Source organism: Xenopus laevis, chromosome 4L, assembly GCF_017654675.1.
Source record: "Xenopus laevis strain J_2021 chromosome 4L, Xenopus_laevis_v10.1, whole genome shotgun sequence".
In the NCBI taxonomy this organism is placed as follows: domain Eukaryota; kingdom Metazoa; phylum Chordata; class Amphibia; order Anura; family Pipidae; genus Xenopus; species Xenopus laevis.
The window spans coordinates 122,100,030-122,112,781 of NC_054377.1; the positions used below are offsets into that span (position 1 = coordinate 122,100,030).

Sequence of the window (12,752 nt, forward strand, 5' to 3'; positions counted from 1 at the left end):
TGTTTTTGTGGGATCTGTGAGTGTCTGCTGTCTTCTGTTTGGTCAGATCAGGTGATTGTCACTTTATATAATGCAGTAGTTAATCTGACACAAAAGTGCAGTGTCAAGCAATTGTCACTGAAATCAGTAAATCAGTAAATCAGTACAGAGTGATTCCAGACCTTTTTCCTGCCTATTAAATTGTCAGGGAAAAAAAAAAGAAATACCATATACCAGGTGCCCTAAAGTTATACTTTTACCATTGATCCCCTAATCTTTTTTTTTTTTGAAGTGAGATCTGCCTGTCTCAGCACACAAGGCAGCAAATAGCAGCAGCAGCATTTTCTGGCTGAAATGTTACAAGCGCATCTTTGCAATTTGCATTCATTGCTATCACTACACACATATGATGGACCTTTCTCCAACAACCCAAACTGAAGCATTGATTTAGCAACTCCCAGCGCTATGACTTACATCTTACATTTGAAATGCTCTTATTTTATGTGACACTAGTGACTTAAAAGGGAATCAAATCTACCAGCGCTCATTGGTTTCCTCCTACCAATATACAGATCCTGCAGGGGCTGAAATACACGTTCTCTGTCGACTGGTGGTCATTTGGTGTCCTTCTGTACGAGATGCTCATTGGACAGTCTCCGTTCCATGGGGATGATGAAGATGAGCTGTTTGAGTCCATTCGGCAGGATACACCGCATTACCCGCGCTGGATAACAAAGGAATCCAAAGACATCCTGGAGAAGGTACATTCCGCCTGATCCTGTATAGTAACTGCCACTGTCTGTTCCTCCATTGGATTTGTTCATATTTGGTTATTTTGTTTTATTTTAATCCTGCAGCTTTTTGAGAGGGATCCCATCAAGAGGCTCGGAGTAGTTGGAAACATCAAGATGCACCCATTCTTTAAAACCATCAGTTGGACTGCTCTGGAGAGAAGGGAGTTGGACCCCCCTTTCAAACCTAAAGTGGTATGTGCTGAATATAAATCAATATATATATAACAACCTTGATATCATGTAATAATAAAAAGGCAATTTATTTTTCAAAGGGTGTGCCGGTTTGAAGATATTTGGTATATATAGTGAATAAAGTACCCCCTCTTGTAAAATCTAAGGATATTATACAGGTCATGGAACTCCGAGGTAACTTCTAATATCCTTATATTTTGCAACTGGGGGTACTTTATTAAAATACACAAGTTTCAGTGAGTCATGTGACAGAAATGACATCAGATCTCACCGTTTATAACTGATGACATCAGAACTCACCGTTTATAAGGAAATAATTTACAAGATATTCATGGCTTTTGTGTATTAAATATATATATATATATATATACACACACACACACCTTATTACTTATTACAATAAGGAAAATAGTTTATTTTCCCTGTAACCTTCCTGCCGCTGACGTCTCTGCTGTTTCTTTTCACAGAAATCTCCCAGTGACTATTCCAACTTCGATCGAGAGTTTCTCAGTGAAAAGCCGCGTTTATCTTTCAGCGACAAGAACCTGATTGATTCTATGGACCAGTCTGCCTTCCACGGCTTCTCCTTTATTAACCCCAAGATGGAGCGCCTCCTGGATAAATGATTCCCCCTCACCCCAAACGCACATTTTTATCTCTAGAAACTGTGGACACCGAATCACACAAAAAGGAGACTGAATGTGAATTGTAGGCTGTACTGTCTCCAGTAACGCGTCACTCCTTGTGTGTCTCCCGGGACAGAGAATCCCATTGTTGTTGTTTTTTAAAACTTCCACCCGTGCGATTTAGACCTGGTTTCTAATGAAGCCCCTCACATCTGGTTACTTGAATGTAGTTATATGTCAGATTATATAAATATATATATTGCTAGGCATGGATGTGCTGTATATATGGCTGTGGAAAGAGAAGGCTATGTATGGAAGGAGGGGGGACAGGGAAGAGGTAAAGTCAGGAAATAGTTTTTACAATCCACTCCAGCGTTATTCTAATATAAACATGGATTTTCACAACACATCGCCTACTGCATCGGTGCTTCTTTTTGTTTGCTCTTCCTGTTGTTACACTTCCTACTGCAAAACTAGAGCAACTTTATACAAAGAATAACAGAGTCTTATAGGCCGGTCATTGTTCTGCCTTTGTCATAAATAAATGCGGCCATTTTGGTATGGATAAGGTTTAAATGGATTCAGAAAGTCCTGTGATCCCACGAAGCCTGTTGCCCCTTCTTGGTATGTGGATGTGGCATTGGCAGATGTAAGGGCTCTTACACATGGGCGGTTTTTCGTGCGCTCCCCTGCGTTTCGCCTTCTTCCGTTCAGCCGCAGGGGAGCGCAGGAGTAGACGAACTCAATTATTGTGAAGGGGGCTGTACTCACACAGACGCATGTATGCGCCAAACGCAGTTGGAATGCAAAATGCAACACCTGCATTTGTCACTTACATGCGTCTGTGTGAGTACAGCCCCCTTCACAATAATTGAGTTCGTCTACTCCTGCGCTCCCCTGCGGCTGAACGGAAGAAAGCGAAACGCAGGGGAGCGCACGAAAAACTGCCCGTGTAAGAGCCCTAAGAGTGAGCAAGGGCACAGCTCCCTCTCTTCTTGGCTTGAATGAGTCCACTAAAGTGTAGGAAGAAAGTGGACAGAGATTGTTGATGAGAGTAATTGTGGTCCATGAGTCTCGCTGCCCAAGCTAATCGCTGCTATTCACCCAATGACCAGCACCCACTTCTTTGGATTCAATTTGTGCTTTAATAATGAAATACTGGGCAACCTGCATCACTTGCCAGTCACCTTAATTAAAGAAACAAAATGGGACAGGTAGGGGGTTATTTATCAAAATATGAATTGACCTCATTATTTTCTGAAAAATACTCCGACCAAATCCACATGGGTTATTTCCCTTTATTTATCAATAAATGTTCCTAAAAAATTCTAGTACAGGAAAAAAAACGTACAAAAATCTGAATTGTACTAATATTTTTGATTTTCCTACCGGATTTTTGCTCTAAACCTGTGATTTTTGCAAGAAACCCAAAGCAGATCAGGATATCTTCAAGGACTTCTCCCATTGACTTATATACAACCTTGGCAGGTCTGAGATGCCGGATTTTTAGATTCGGACATTTTCCGAATATAACAAATCACAGAAAAGGGTTTTTTTCCACAAAAAATTTGGATTTTTAGTAAAAAAAAACCCCTCAATTTCTCGGCATTCGGACTTTAATAAATAACCCCCATAGTGTTGTAGCCCTTAGGTGGAGACACAGCAGTGGACATAATGACCCTCGCTGTCTGCCTTTGGTAGCCCCAATTTTAATAAAGACTTTGACTTAAAGGAGTGGTTCACCTTTAAGGTAACTTTTATTATGTTATAGAAAGGACAATTCTAAGCAACTTTTCAATTGGTTTTCATTTTTTTAAGGTTTTATAATAATTTGTTTTTTCCTCTGATTCTTTGCAGCTTTCAAATGGGTGTCGCTGTCCCCTTTTAAAAAAACAAACAAATGCTCTGTAAGGCTACAAATGTATTGTTATTGCTACTTTTTATTACTGATCCTTCTATTCTGGCCTCTCCTATTCATATTCCAGTCTCTTATTCAAATCAATGCATGGTTGCTAGGGTAATTTGGACTCTAGTTACCAGATTGAAAGAGCTGCTGAATAAAAAGCTAAATAACTCAAAACCAGTCAATAATAAAAAATGAAAACAAATTGCAAATTGTCTCAGAATATACTTTCTCTTTCAGTAATAGTGATATATCTACACATGCTCTGTAGTCTTAGCTTCACTTGGAATTAAGGATCAGCATAAAACTAAAGCAAGTGAAGGCTTCATCTCTTTATCATCCAAACATGCTCCTTGGGTTTCCCTTTTCTCTCCCTATAACCATGGTGGTGAAAATAGACTGCAAATGGGTTTTCTCCACAATTTTATTCATGAACATAATGGGGGTCATTTATCAACACTGGGGCAGTAAGCCATGGCAACCAATCAAATTGCTGCTTTCATTGTTCTACTTGCAGCTGCCTTTAAAAAGCTAATCGCTGATTGGTTGCCATAGGTAACTGCCCATGGGCAAATTTGCCCAGTGTTGATAAAGTAACCCAGTGTGTTTATTGATATTCAAAGGGAATATCCATCCAGCAGCTACACAAGGATTTCTTGGCAACAGAAGTCTGATTTTCTGTGATTACCAGGACCTATGAATTCCGTATACACATTATTATCTGCTGTGCAAATATGGATCCTAGAGCCCCAGTGGAAGTGGAAAGACTCTATACCATTTTTGTTGGGGTGTTACTGGCTATCATCTTATTGTAAGGCTTTCAAGTGGCCCACAGTCCTGCACATTCCATACCGGACAGAAGACTGCTCAATAGGAAGTTCATGGAGCCAACGGTGATTGAGTTACTTGCTGGAATCATGTAAAAAAGTGTCAGATTATACAAGGGAGTTACTGTCAATCAAGTAGAATATTATATACAGTAGAAACTGATCCAGTTTGCTCCCAGCAATGCTCTCCCAGATTTCCTATACTTTTCCCTAACTGGATGTTTGCTTTTTTTAAATGGATTAGTCTACTGATGAGGGTCAAGTGTTTTTAGTCTCCCCTATTAAAAGGGTTGTTCACCTTTAAATTAACTTTTAGTATTATAGAGAGTGATATTCTAAAACAATTTGCAATTGGTCTCAATTTCTTATTTGTAGTTTTTGAGCTATTTAGCTTTTTATTCAGCGGCTCTTCAGTTTGCAATTCGGCAATCTGGTTGTTAGTAGGGATGCACCGAATCCACTATTTGGGATTCGGCTGAATCCCCGGTGAAAGATTTGGCCGAATCCTGAACCAAATCCTAATTTGCATATGCAAATTAGGAAAGGAAAAAGTGGAAAAAAAATTCTTCTTTTGTGACGAAAAGTCTTGTGATTTCCCTACCTGCCTCTAATTTACATATGCAAATTAGGATTTGGATTCGTTCAGCTGAATCCTGCTGAAAAAGGCCAAATCCTGGGCAATTCCCAAATTCGGTGCATCCCTAGTTACCCTAGCAACCATGCTTATTTGAATAAGAGACTGGAATATGAATAGGAGAGGGGCTGAATAGAAAGAGGAGTAATAAAAAGTAACAAATGTGTAGCCTTATAGAGCATTTGTTTTTAGATGGGGTCAGTGACCCCCATTTGAAAGCTGGAAAGAATCAGAAGCAGGCAAATACAGTAACTCAAAAACTAAAAATGAAGGCCAGTTGAAAAGTTGCTTAGAATTAGCCATTGTATAATATACTTAAAGTTACTGCAAAGGTCAACCACCCCTTTATGATGCGCAGGAAGGGTGAGACGTTATACTCTGGTTTGGTAACGTAGGATAATATGTTCCAAAAGGTGGACCTACAGCAGCCAATCAGAAAGCTCTGATCTGAGAAGCAAGATCTGGAATTGAGAAGTGAATTGCACTACTAGATACCAAATTATACACACATTGGTCACTCAGTGTTAGTGGTCAGGCTATAGGTACAGGTTTGTGGCTACTGGAAAAAGCAGTGTTTATGGTGCCAGTTGGGGGTGAAATAAGAGACATACACACACCTCATACAAGATAAATTGTATTTCACTTTGCATTCAAGTTCTACATTTAAAATGACAAATTTAAACATGAAAATATTGCCTTCTCTTTACACTTTCCCAAGAACATTTCACAGAAAACGTAGCTGAAGTGAGTTACAGTTGTACTGGCTTTGCCTCGGGCCGGAGATGAACATGAAGGGAAGGAGAGAAGGTGATGCACTCGGAGGATTTGTGCGGCCGCCGCTTCGGATCAGACAGAAACTTAGCAACCGGGAAGAGCAAATGGGAATGTAAATGTCCATGTCAGTGAATATGTTGTATCTGGTGCCGACTCCCAGGATAAATGTGATCTTGAATAGACAGACACCAACCCAATCAGTCTTCATTCAGGACTGAACCATCTCCAGTGTTGGCTTCACACTTCCCAATAGAAATACACTGGAAATGTACAACAGTAATACAGATTAAGGGGGTTATATATCAAGGTCCAAATATCCGAACATGGAAAAATTTGTGGTTTTCGGAGGGAAAAAAAATGACAAAGTTTTAGTGATTTATTAAGTCCGAAGGTCTAAAAACTCAGAATCCGAAACCCCGGCATCTAAAAGCTTTTGGAGTTTTTGCGCAGAAACCACAAACAATTCATTGTTTTCAGGGAAAACTCCGGAGTTTGCTCGACCCTATTTTTTCAGGATTTTTCCTTCATAAATAAGGTCCATTCAGGCAATTGGAGTTGCTCGGATTTCTAACTTAGAAATACTCAGATAAATTCGGACCTTGATAAATAACCCCCTAAAAGTCTGCTTCAAACTGCAGCGTGAATCCAGTCATTTCATTGCTAAGGGGGGACTTCACATTAAAACCAAAGGTGCCATATTCTTGCCTTAATCAGAATCACAATCCTTCAGCTTATTTGTGTACCGTGATCTATGTGTCATCTTTCTGTGGCCAAATATATACTAAAATATACTACTGGCCATTAAGGGTTACTATGCCCACTGGCTGATTGTTGCAGCATTTGCCAAAACACCTCACTACACCTCCTGCTGGAGTCACTAGGAACTGCACCAAAGTCTCCTGGGCCTTAGTTCTCCCATAGACTTCAGAGGAAGGTTATAAATGATTTGGGGCAATTTGAGTGGGGAAAAATGATGGTGGTTGATGATTTAGGAATTCAGTTGCAGGGTTCCAGTGATGTGACTACAGACAGGGAAGTGGAAGCTGCAAGAGCAGCGTAATGTTGCTCATCCTTAGGGGCTTCTTAGTGGACTGGTAATGTGTTTAATCCGCTCCTTTAAAGTTCTTTGGGCCCAGACATGACAGGGGAGTGGCTTAAGTGAACTTAACTTCATATTCTTGTTTAGCATCAGAAATAACAAAAAAAATTTTTAAAAAAAAATTCTTAAAGGGGAACTCCGGCTTCCAAACCAAAATTTGAAAAAGGGGCCCACATAACACAGAAACCCCTAATAAACCCATCACAGTTATCGGTTTCTTTATAAAGTATGAATAAATGCCATTTTTTATGCTGAAATCCAGCTGGTTAACAGTTCTTCTCTTTCTCCATCATTTGAAATCCTGGCAGGGAAGGAGGGACTAAACACTGATGTTACAAATTGTAACAACTTCTCCACAGCTTACAGACATCATGCAGGAACTACATAACCCACAATGCATTGCACTGGGATGTTCCTTTCCTTATTAAAATCACGTGTGCAGGGAATTGTGGGGTTTGGAGGATGCAGCTAAGGACAGATGGCTATTGATACAAAGTAACAGTAGTCAGCCAGCTCTGCAAAGTAGTCAGACAGATCAGCAGGAGAGCAGGGGGCTAGGCTTAGGGAACTGTTCCAAACCATTAAAAATCATGAAAAGTCTGTATATTTTTTAATTGATGTATATTGCAAAGTTGCTTGAAATTGTGTTTACTTTTCAGTTATGTTTTTGTGGAGTTCCCCTTTAATTAAAACAATTGGCAAAAAAATATTTTGGCACAAGCCCTATTCATTCGGCTCATGTCAAAAAGGGGTGTTTATTATACTGTCCCTTTAAGAGGACGTTGCATGAGTTACAGATGTACATACATTTAACATATCTGTACATGGCTGCTTACACCCCACTACTCTAACTTCCTTTTAATGAGCAAGAATAAGATCCACCTTTCCATAGTAGGATGCTGGGAAATGTAGTGCACAACAGAAATCTATAAACCACATTCTTTTTTCCAAAGAATAAAGACTTTATTCCTATGGGTATTAAAAACGGGTGGGAAGGATTAAAACACAGAATAGCCAGTGCTAGTAAATCACATATTCACAGTCGTGTGCTACTTTCCTATGAACACCAGGGGGCACAACAAACCATACGTTCCGAGCTGCTAAATCAAAACTCAGTTGTTGACTGAGATCAGATCATTGCAGGTCTAGGCATCCCATGAGCCTCTGCAGGAACAGATGGAACGGTAGGGAGAGAGACCTGTACATATTGCACATTAGAAGTCACAAGCCCAGTGTCTGAGGAAAACTCTTTCAGTAGCGAGCGAAGGAGGACAAACCGTACACACGTGAAACAGAATATAAAATATAAAGGCTATTGCTTATTTACATAGAAGACTTCTTGTTCGGATTTGATTCACCTGCAAATAAACCTTTATCAGTGCAGAAGTAGCAAAACCCAGAATACTGTGCTGCAATAGGTCGTAGTGAAACCGATTAGTAAGGAGGGAGGATTAGATCACAGCTGGCTTTTCCCCTTGCATTAAAGATAAATAGAGAAGAATTATTTCTACTTCATCTCAACAGGACTAGGAATCTGCCAAAGGCTCCTCTATGTCCCACCCCCAGTGCAGTAACTATAGAGGAGGCAGACCCTGCAGGGAACAGGGGTACACCCGGGGAACAGGGGTGCCCAGACTGTGGGGTCTGCTTCCTCTATAGCTAATAAAAAACAACCCTCCTCCCCAGCCTCTCTCTTACATGGGATGCAAGTTGGGTGAGAGTGGGCGGAGTTGGGGTGGGGAGTGGGCAGGACAGGAAGTGGGTGGGAGGATGTGAATTAGAGTGCGCCGGGACCTTCTGAAGATTATTTTGCAAGGGGGCCCAGCGCACTCTAGTTACACCACTGCCCACCCCCCCCCCCCAAAAAAAACCCATCAAAAAGATAATCATGACTTATTCAGATGGACTGGTGCCAAAACAGTAGCAATGAGATCTTATCCTCATCAGAATCAATGACACCAGGAAACAACATGCCGTGGGCTCATTGCATAGGATTCAGCTCTATTGGTTCGTTCCATAGACGCCGAGAACAATTTAATATCGACATTAAGAAATCTAGAGTTAGAGAAAACAAACGTTTATTTAGTTGGGCTAAATAAACTTTTGTTTTCAGTATAAAATTCTGAATGGATTTCCGCATTGATTTCTAGAATAATGTGCACATTACTGCTAAACCCTGACTGTCTCCATTAACAGGGACTGCTATAAGCAAGGGAACTGCTGTTCATGACTGTGGAAAGTCTTGGAGTTGGACCATACCATTTCTCTATAAAGGTCCGAGCTACACACGGATTCCCATGCATGTGAGTTAGAAGAATCCCAAAGGGATGTTGAAGTACCTTCAGACTAACAGAAATAAAATTAAACTTCAAATGAATTTCACATTCAGAACAGGATTGTTCTGTACAAATTAAACAAGTCCAACTCCCCCCCCCCCCAGTAAATTGCCTTGTTGTTCCAAGTAGACACTAAATAGTCACTTTCTATGGTATTTTACAGCAGCCCCGAGGCATTTGCCAGAACCCACTATTACCAGTCTGGGCCTGGGTCTGACCCTCAGTTATGACTGGATGAGGCGATGATTCGCATGGACCTGACGGCTTGGTAGGACCCTTCAAACAGCTGCTACTGGGGGTCATTTATCAACACCGGGCAAATAACTCAAGGCACCCAATCACATTACTGCTTTAATTGTTCTACTTGCAGCTGGTGTTAAAAAGCTAATCACGGATTGGTTGCTATATGAAGCTGCCCTTTTGCAAATTTGTCCGATGTTGCTACACGAGTCCCAGTTAGAAAGGATTTCCTGTTGGATGGCAGCGAGAAGCCATATTGTGTATGGCATGGCCTCCCAGCCAATAAAATCACAGCTCTCTGCTGGGACCCAGGAGCAGGCACACCAGAACCTGGTCCGCTCCAGCCGGATTAATTCAACTGCCAGGAAAATGTCAGGTTTCTGACATCCCACAACCCAAAAAGCCTGCCCCGTGTCATCATGTTCCACACCCAACTTAAACGATAAGTAAACCTTTAAAACAGGTGAATGTAAAATTGAGGACAGTGCTATTCTAAACACTTTCATCATTTTCATTCATTATTTATTTCAAGATATTACGGGATACATGTACTGTTAATATAAATAAATTGTGTTACAACAGCACCACCTGCTGGTCATTTTCCCACCAGTCTGACCACCAAGTAGTCAAGGAAGTTGTCAGGAGAGAGAAAGAGGCTGCTCTGATGTTCTTCTGCTTAAGAAAGATGTGAGAAAGGTTTCAAATTATTTTCCTAAGCAGAAGAACATCAGAGCAGACTCTTTCGTTCTCCTGACAACTTCCTTGACTACTTGGTGGTCAGACAGGTGGGAAACTGACCAGCAGTTGGTGCTGCTGTAACAAAATGCATTCATTTTAACAGCACATGTATCCCTTAATATCTTAGAATAAAAACAAAATAAGTAATAAATGTACATTGCAAAATTTCTTAGAACAGCACAATCATCAATTTTGCATTCACTTGTTTTTAAGGTTTACTTATCCTTTAAACAGTATTCCACCTTACATATTGAAATGACTCTAAGCAAAAGGTAAGTATATCAGTTAGCTTGGGGGGGGGAAGACATCAGCATTGCTTTTTATAGAACAGAGCCTTGAGAGTATCACACCTCCAAACCAAAGTTATATGAAGTGTTAGAGAGATGGAGATTTAAACAGGAGCCAGGGTCAGACATCATTAAAGGTCACATTCATTGCCCTCTGGTTGCTGCTGAACTAAAACTCCCATCATTCACAGCCAGTGCTCAACAAGAGCTGCAGAGTCAGAAGGCCTGGAGGGACACAATTAGGAAATCCCTGCACTAGATTTCCCCTTCATTTACATACCAATTAAAAAACAAAACAAGCAAATGATCAGTTTTGTGCTGGTTGGGAAAGAAGCGCCTAATTCAGTTTCACGATATAATTCAGGAGTCACTGGCCTATGACAGTCATTTACTGGAGTGCAATACTGTGAATTATACACGAATTATAACTTCAGACACTAGACGTGTGCCGCCATGTTTATACATTCACTCAACTGATAAAAATCTTATAATTAAAAAAGACCCCGAAAATGAAGATATCGGATAGGAGGGTTTCACTGGTGCAATTCCTGAATCTGTGCTGGCAGACGAACCCACCATGCAACACATGTGGGGGAGTATGGATTCCCCCCAGGTTAAAGGTGATTTGGTACAGTCTGTAAAGCGTCTTCACTAGAGCGGTCCACATCGACATTCTGAAATGAAGGAAGGAAGAATTAAGAGAATGCACACAATAAATTTTCCGACCAATCCTAGGCAGCCTTAGGCACTCCAGCTAATATCTGGCCCTTGAAAGAGGGATTCTGGGAGTTGTAGTTCTGCCACAGCTGGAGCACAGAATTTTGCCTATTCCTGGGTTTTATAAAGAAAATAAATAAATAAAAAAAGGTAATCGCATCCCCATTGTGCCGACATTTTTCTTTGATTCATAATGTAACAAAAATTTGATTACGAGCATAGGATTTTTTTCCCCAATTAATGGAAGATCGGTTTAGAAAACATAAACAAAAATGCACCAGGGTCGTAGGATCCAGTGAGGTCGGCACAGTGACCAAGGCTGCTTCTGGCGTGCGACAAATGTTTACGTTCTAAGGAGCAGAACCACATGAGACACATGAGAATATAACAAGTGGTGTATACAATTCAGCAGGCTACCACCACAGTGACGGGGGTTGCCATTTGCTTTAATGTCAGACATTGGTGACAAGCAATTCCCCTGTGTCAGCTGAGCATTTGAATGGCTGCTCCTATGTTCCAGCAACTCATTTATATTAATTGTAATCAAACCGCTGAAGCCAACGATTTATAGAAGCTATCTGATATACCATGACCTGGATGAATGAAAAGCTTCATAGACATACACAAGCTGTTAATATATTGTGAATATCCTGCCTCCAATTGACTTCAGGCTGAAAACAGACAGTTCATGAGCCATTCACATCTATAAGTTAAAGGAGAACTAAACCCTAAAAATAAATAGGTTTAAAAACACCATATTTGATATACTGAACTTATTGCACCAGCCTAAAGTTTCAGCTTGTCAATAGCAGCAATGATCCAGGACTTCAAACTTGTCACAGGGGGTCACCATCTTGGAAAGTGTCTGTGACACTCAAATGCTCAGTGGGCTCTGAGCAGCTGTTGAGAAGCTAAGCTTAGGGCTCGTCACTAATTATCAAGCAGAAAATGAGGTTGGTCTGTAATAAAGGCTGATGCTACAGGGCTGATTATTAAATTCTGATGCTAATTGCACTGGTTTATGTGCTGCCATGTAGTAATTATCTTTTTTAATTACTAATCAGCCTTATATTGTGACATTTCTATTCTATGTGTACTGTATATTGTGAGTGGGTCCCTAAGCTAAGTAAGTGACGGCAGCACAGAGCATGTGCAGTGAATCAGCAGAAAAGAAGATGGGGAGCTACTGGGGCATCTTTGGAGACACAGATCTTTACTGCTAAAGGGCTGAGGTTGCCTTGGGCTGGTACAGAAGCACAAAACATAATGTACAACATTTCTAGCCTAATTTTCCTTGTCCTTTAAAAACCTCACATATAAACACAAATAAAAGCATTCTCACCAACTTGCAATACAGGTATGGGACCTTGGGTTTTCAGATATTTCTGTACTTTGGATCGTCATACCTTAAGTCTAGTAGAAAATCAACCCAATAGGCTGGTTTTGCTTCCAATAAGGATTAATTATATCTTAGTGGGGATCCAGTACAAACTACTGTTTTATTATTACAGAGACAGAGGAAATAATTTTTAAACATTTCGATTATTTGGATTAATGGTAGACAGCAAATCTGTAATTCAGAGCTCTCTGGATAACAGGTTTCCGG

The 12,752-nt window shown here is 40.5% G+C and overlaps 2 protein-coding genes across 11 annotated transcripts in view; one reads left to right on the top strand and one right to left on the bottom strand.

Moving 5' to 3' along the window:
• The window catches only part of prkcd.L (protein kinase C delta L homeolog), a 43,298-nt gene extending 41,300 nt beyond the window's left edge, over positions 1–1,998 (top strand). For all 4 annotated transcript variants that reach the window (XM_018256591.2, XM_041589222.1, NM_001090993.1 and 1 more), the window contains 3 exon segments: positions 552–740; positions 837–965; positions 1,433–1,998. In XM_018256591.2, coding sequence (XP_018112080.1) covers positions 552–740; positions 837–965; positions 1,433–1,591 — 477 coding nt within the window. In that variant the 3' untranslated portion in view covers positions 1,592–1,998.
• An 8,805-nt stretch (positions 1,999–10,803) lies between these two features.
• pfkfb4.L (6-phosphofructo-2-kinase/fructose-2,6-biphosphatase 4 L homeolog) overlaps positions 10,804–12,752 on the bottom strand; it is a 42,909-nt gene continuing 40,960 nt past the window's right edge. For 6 of the 7 annotated variants that reach the window (XM_018258914.2, XM_041590742.1, XM_041590743.1 and 3 more), the window contains one exon: positions 10,804–11,103. In XM_018258914.2, coding sequence (XP_018114403.1) covers positions 11,044–11,103 — 60 coding nt within the window. In that variant the 3' untranslated portion in view covers positions 10,804–11,043. Of the gene's footprint in view, positions 11,104–11,424; positions 11,497–12,752 lie in introns of all 7 variants that reach the window. The other variant, XM_041590744.1, reaches the window with a different exon arrangement.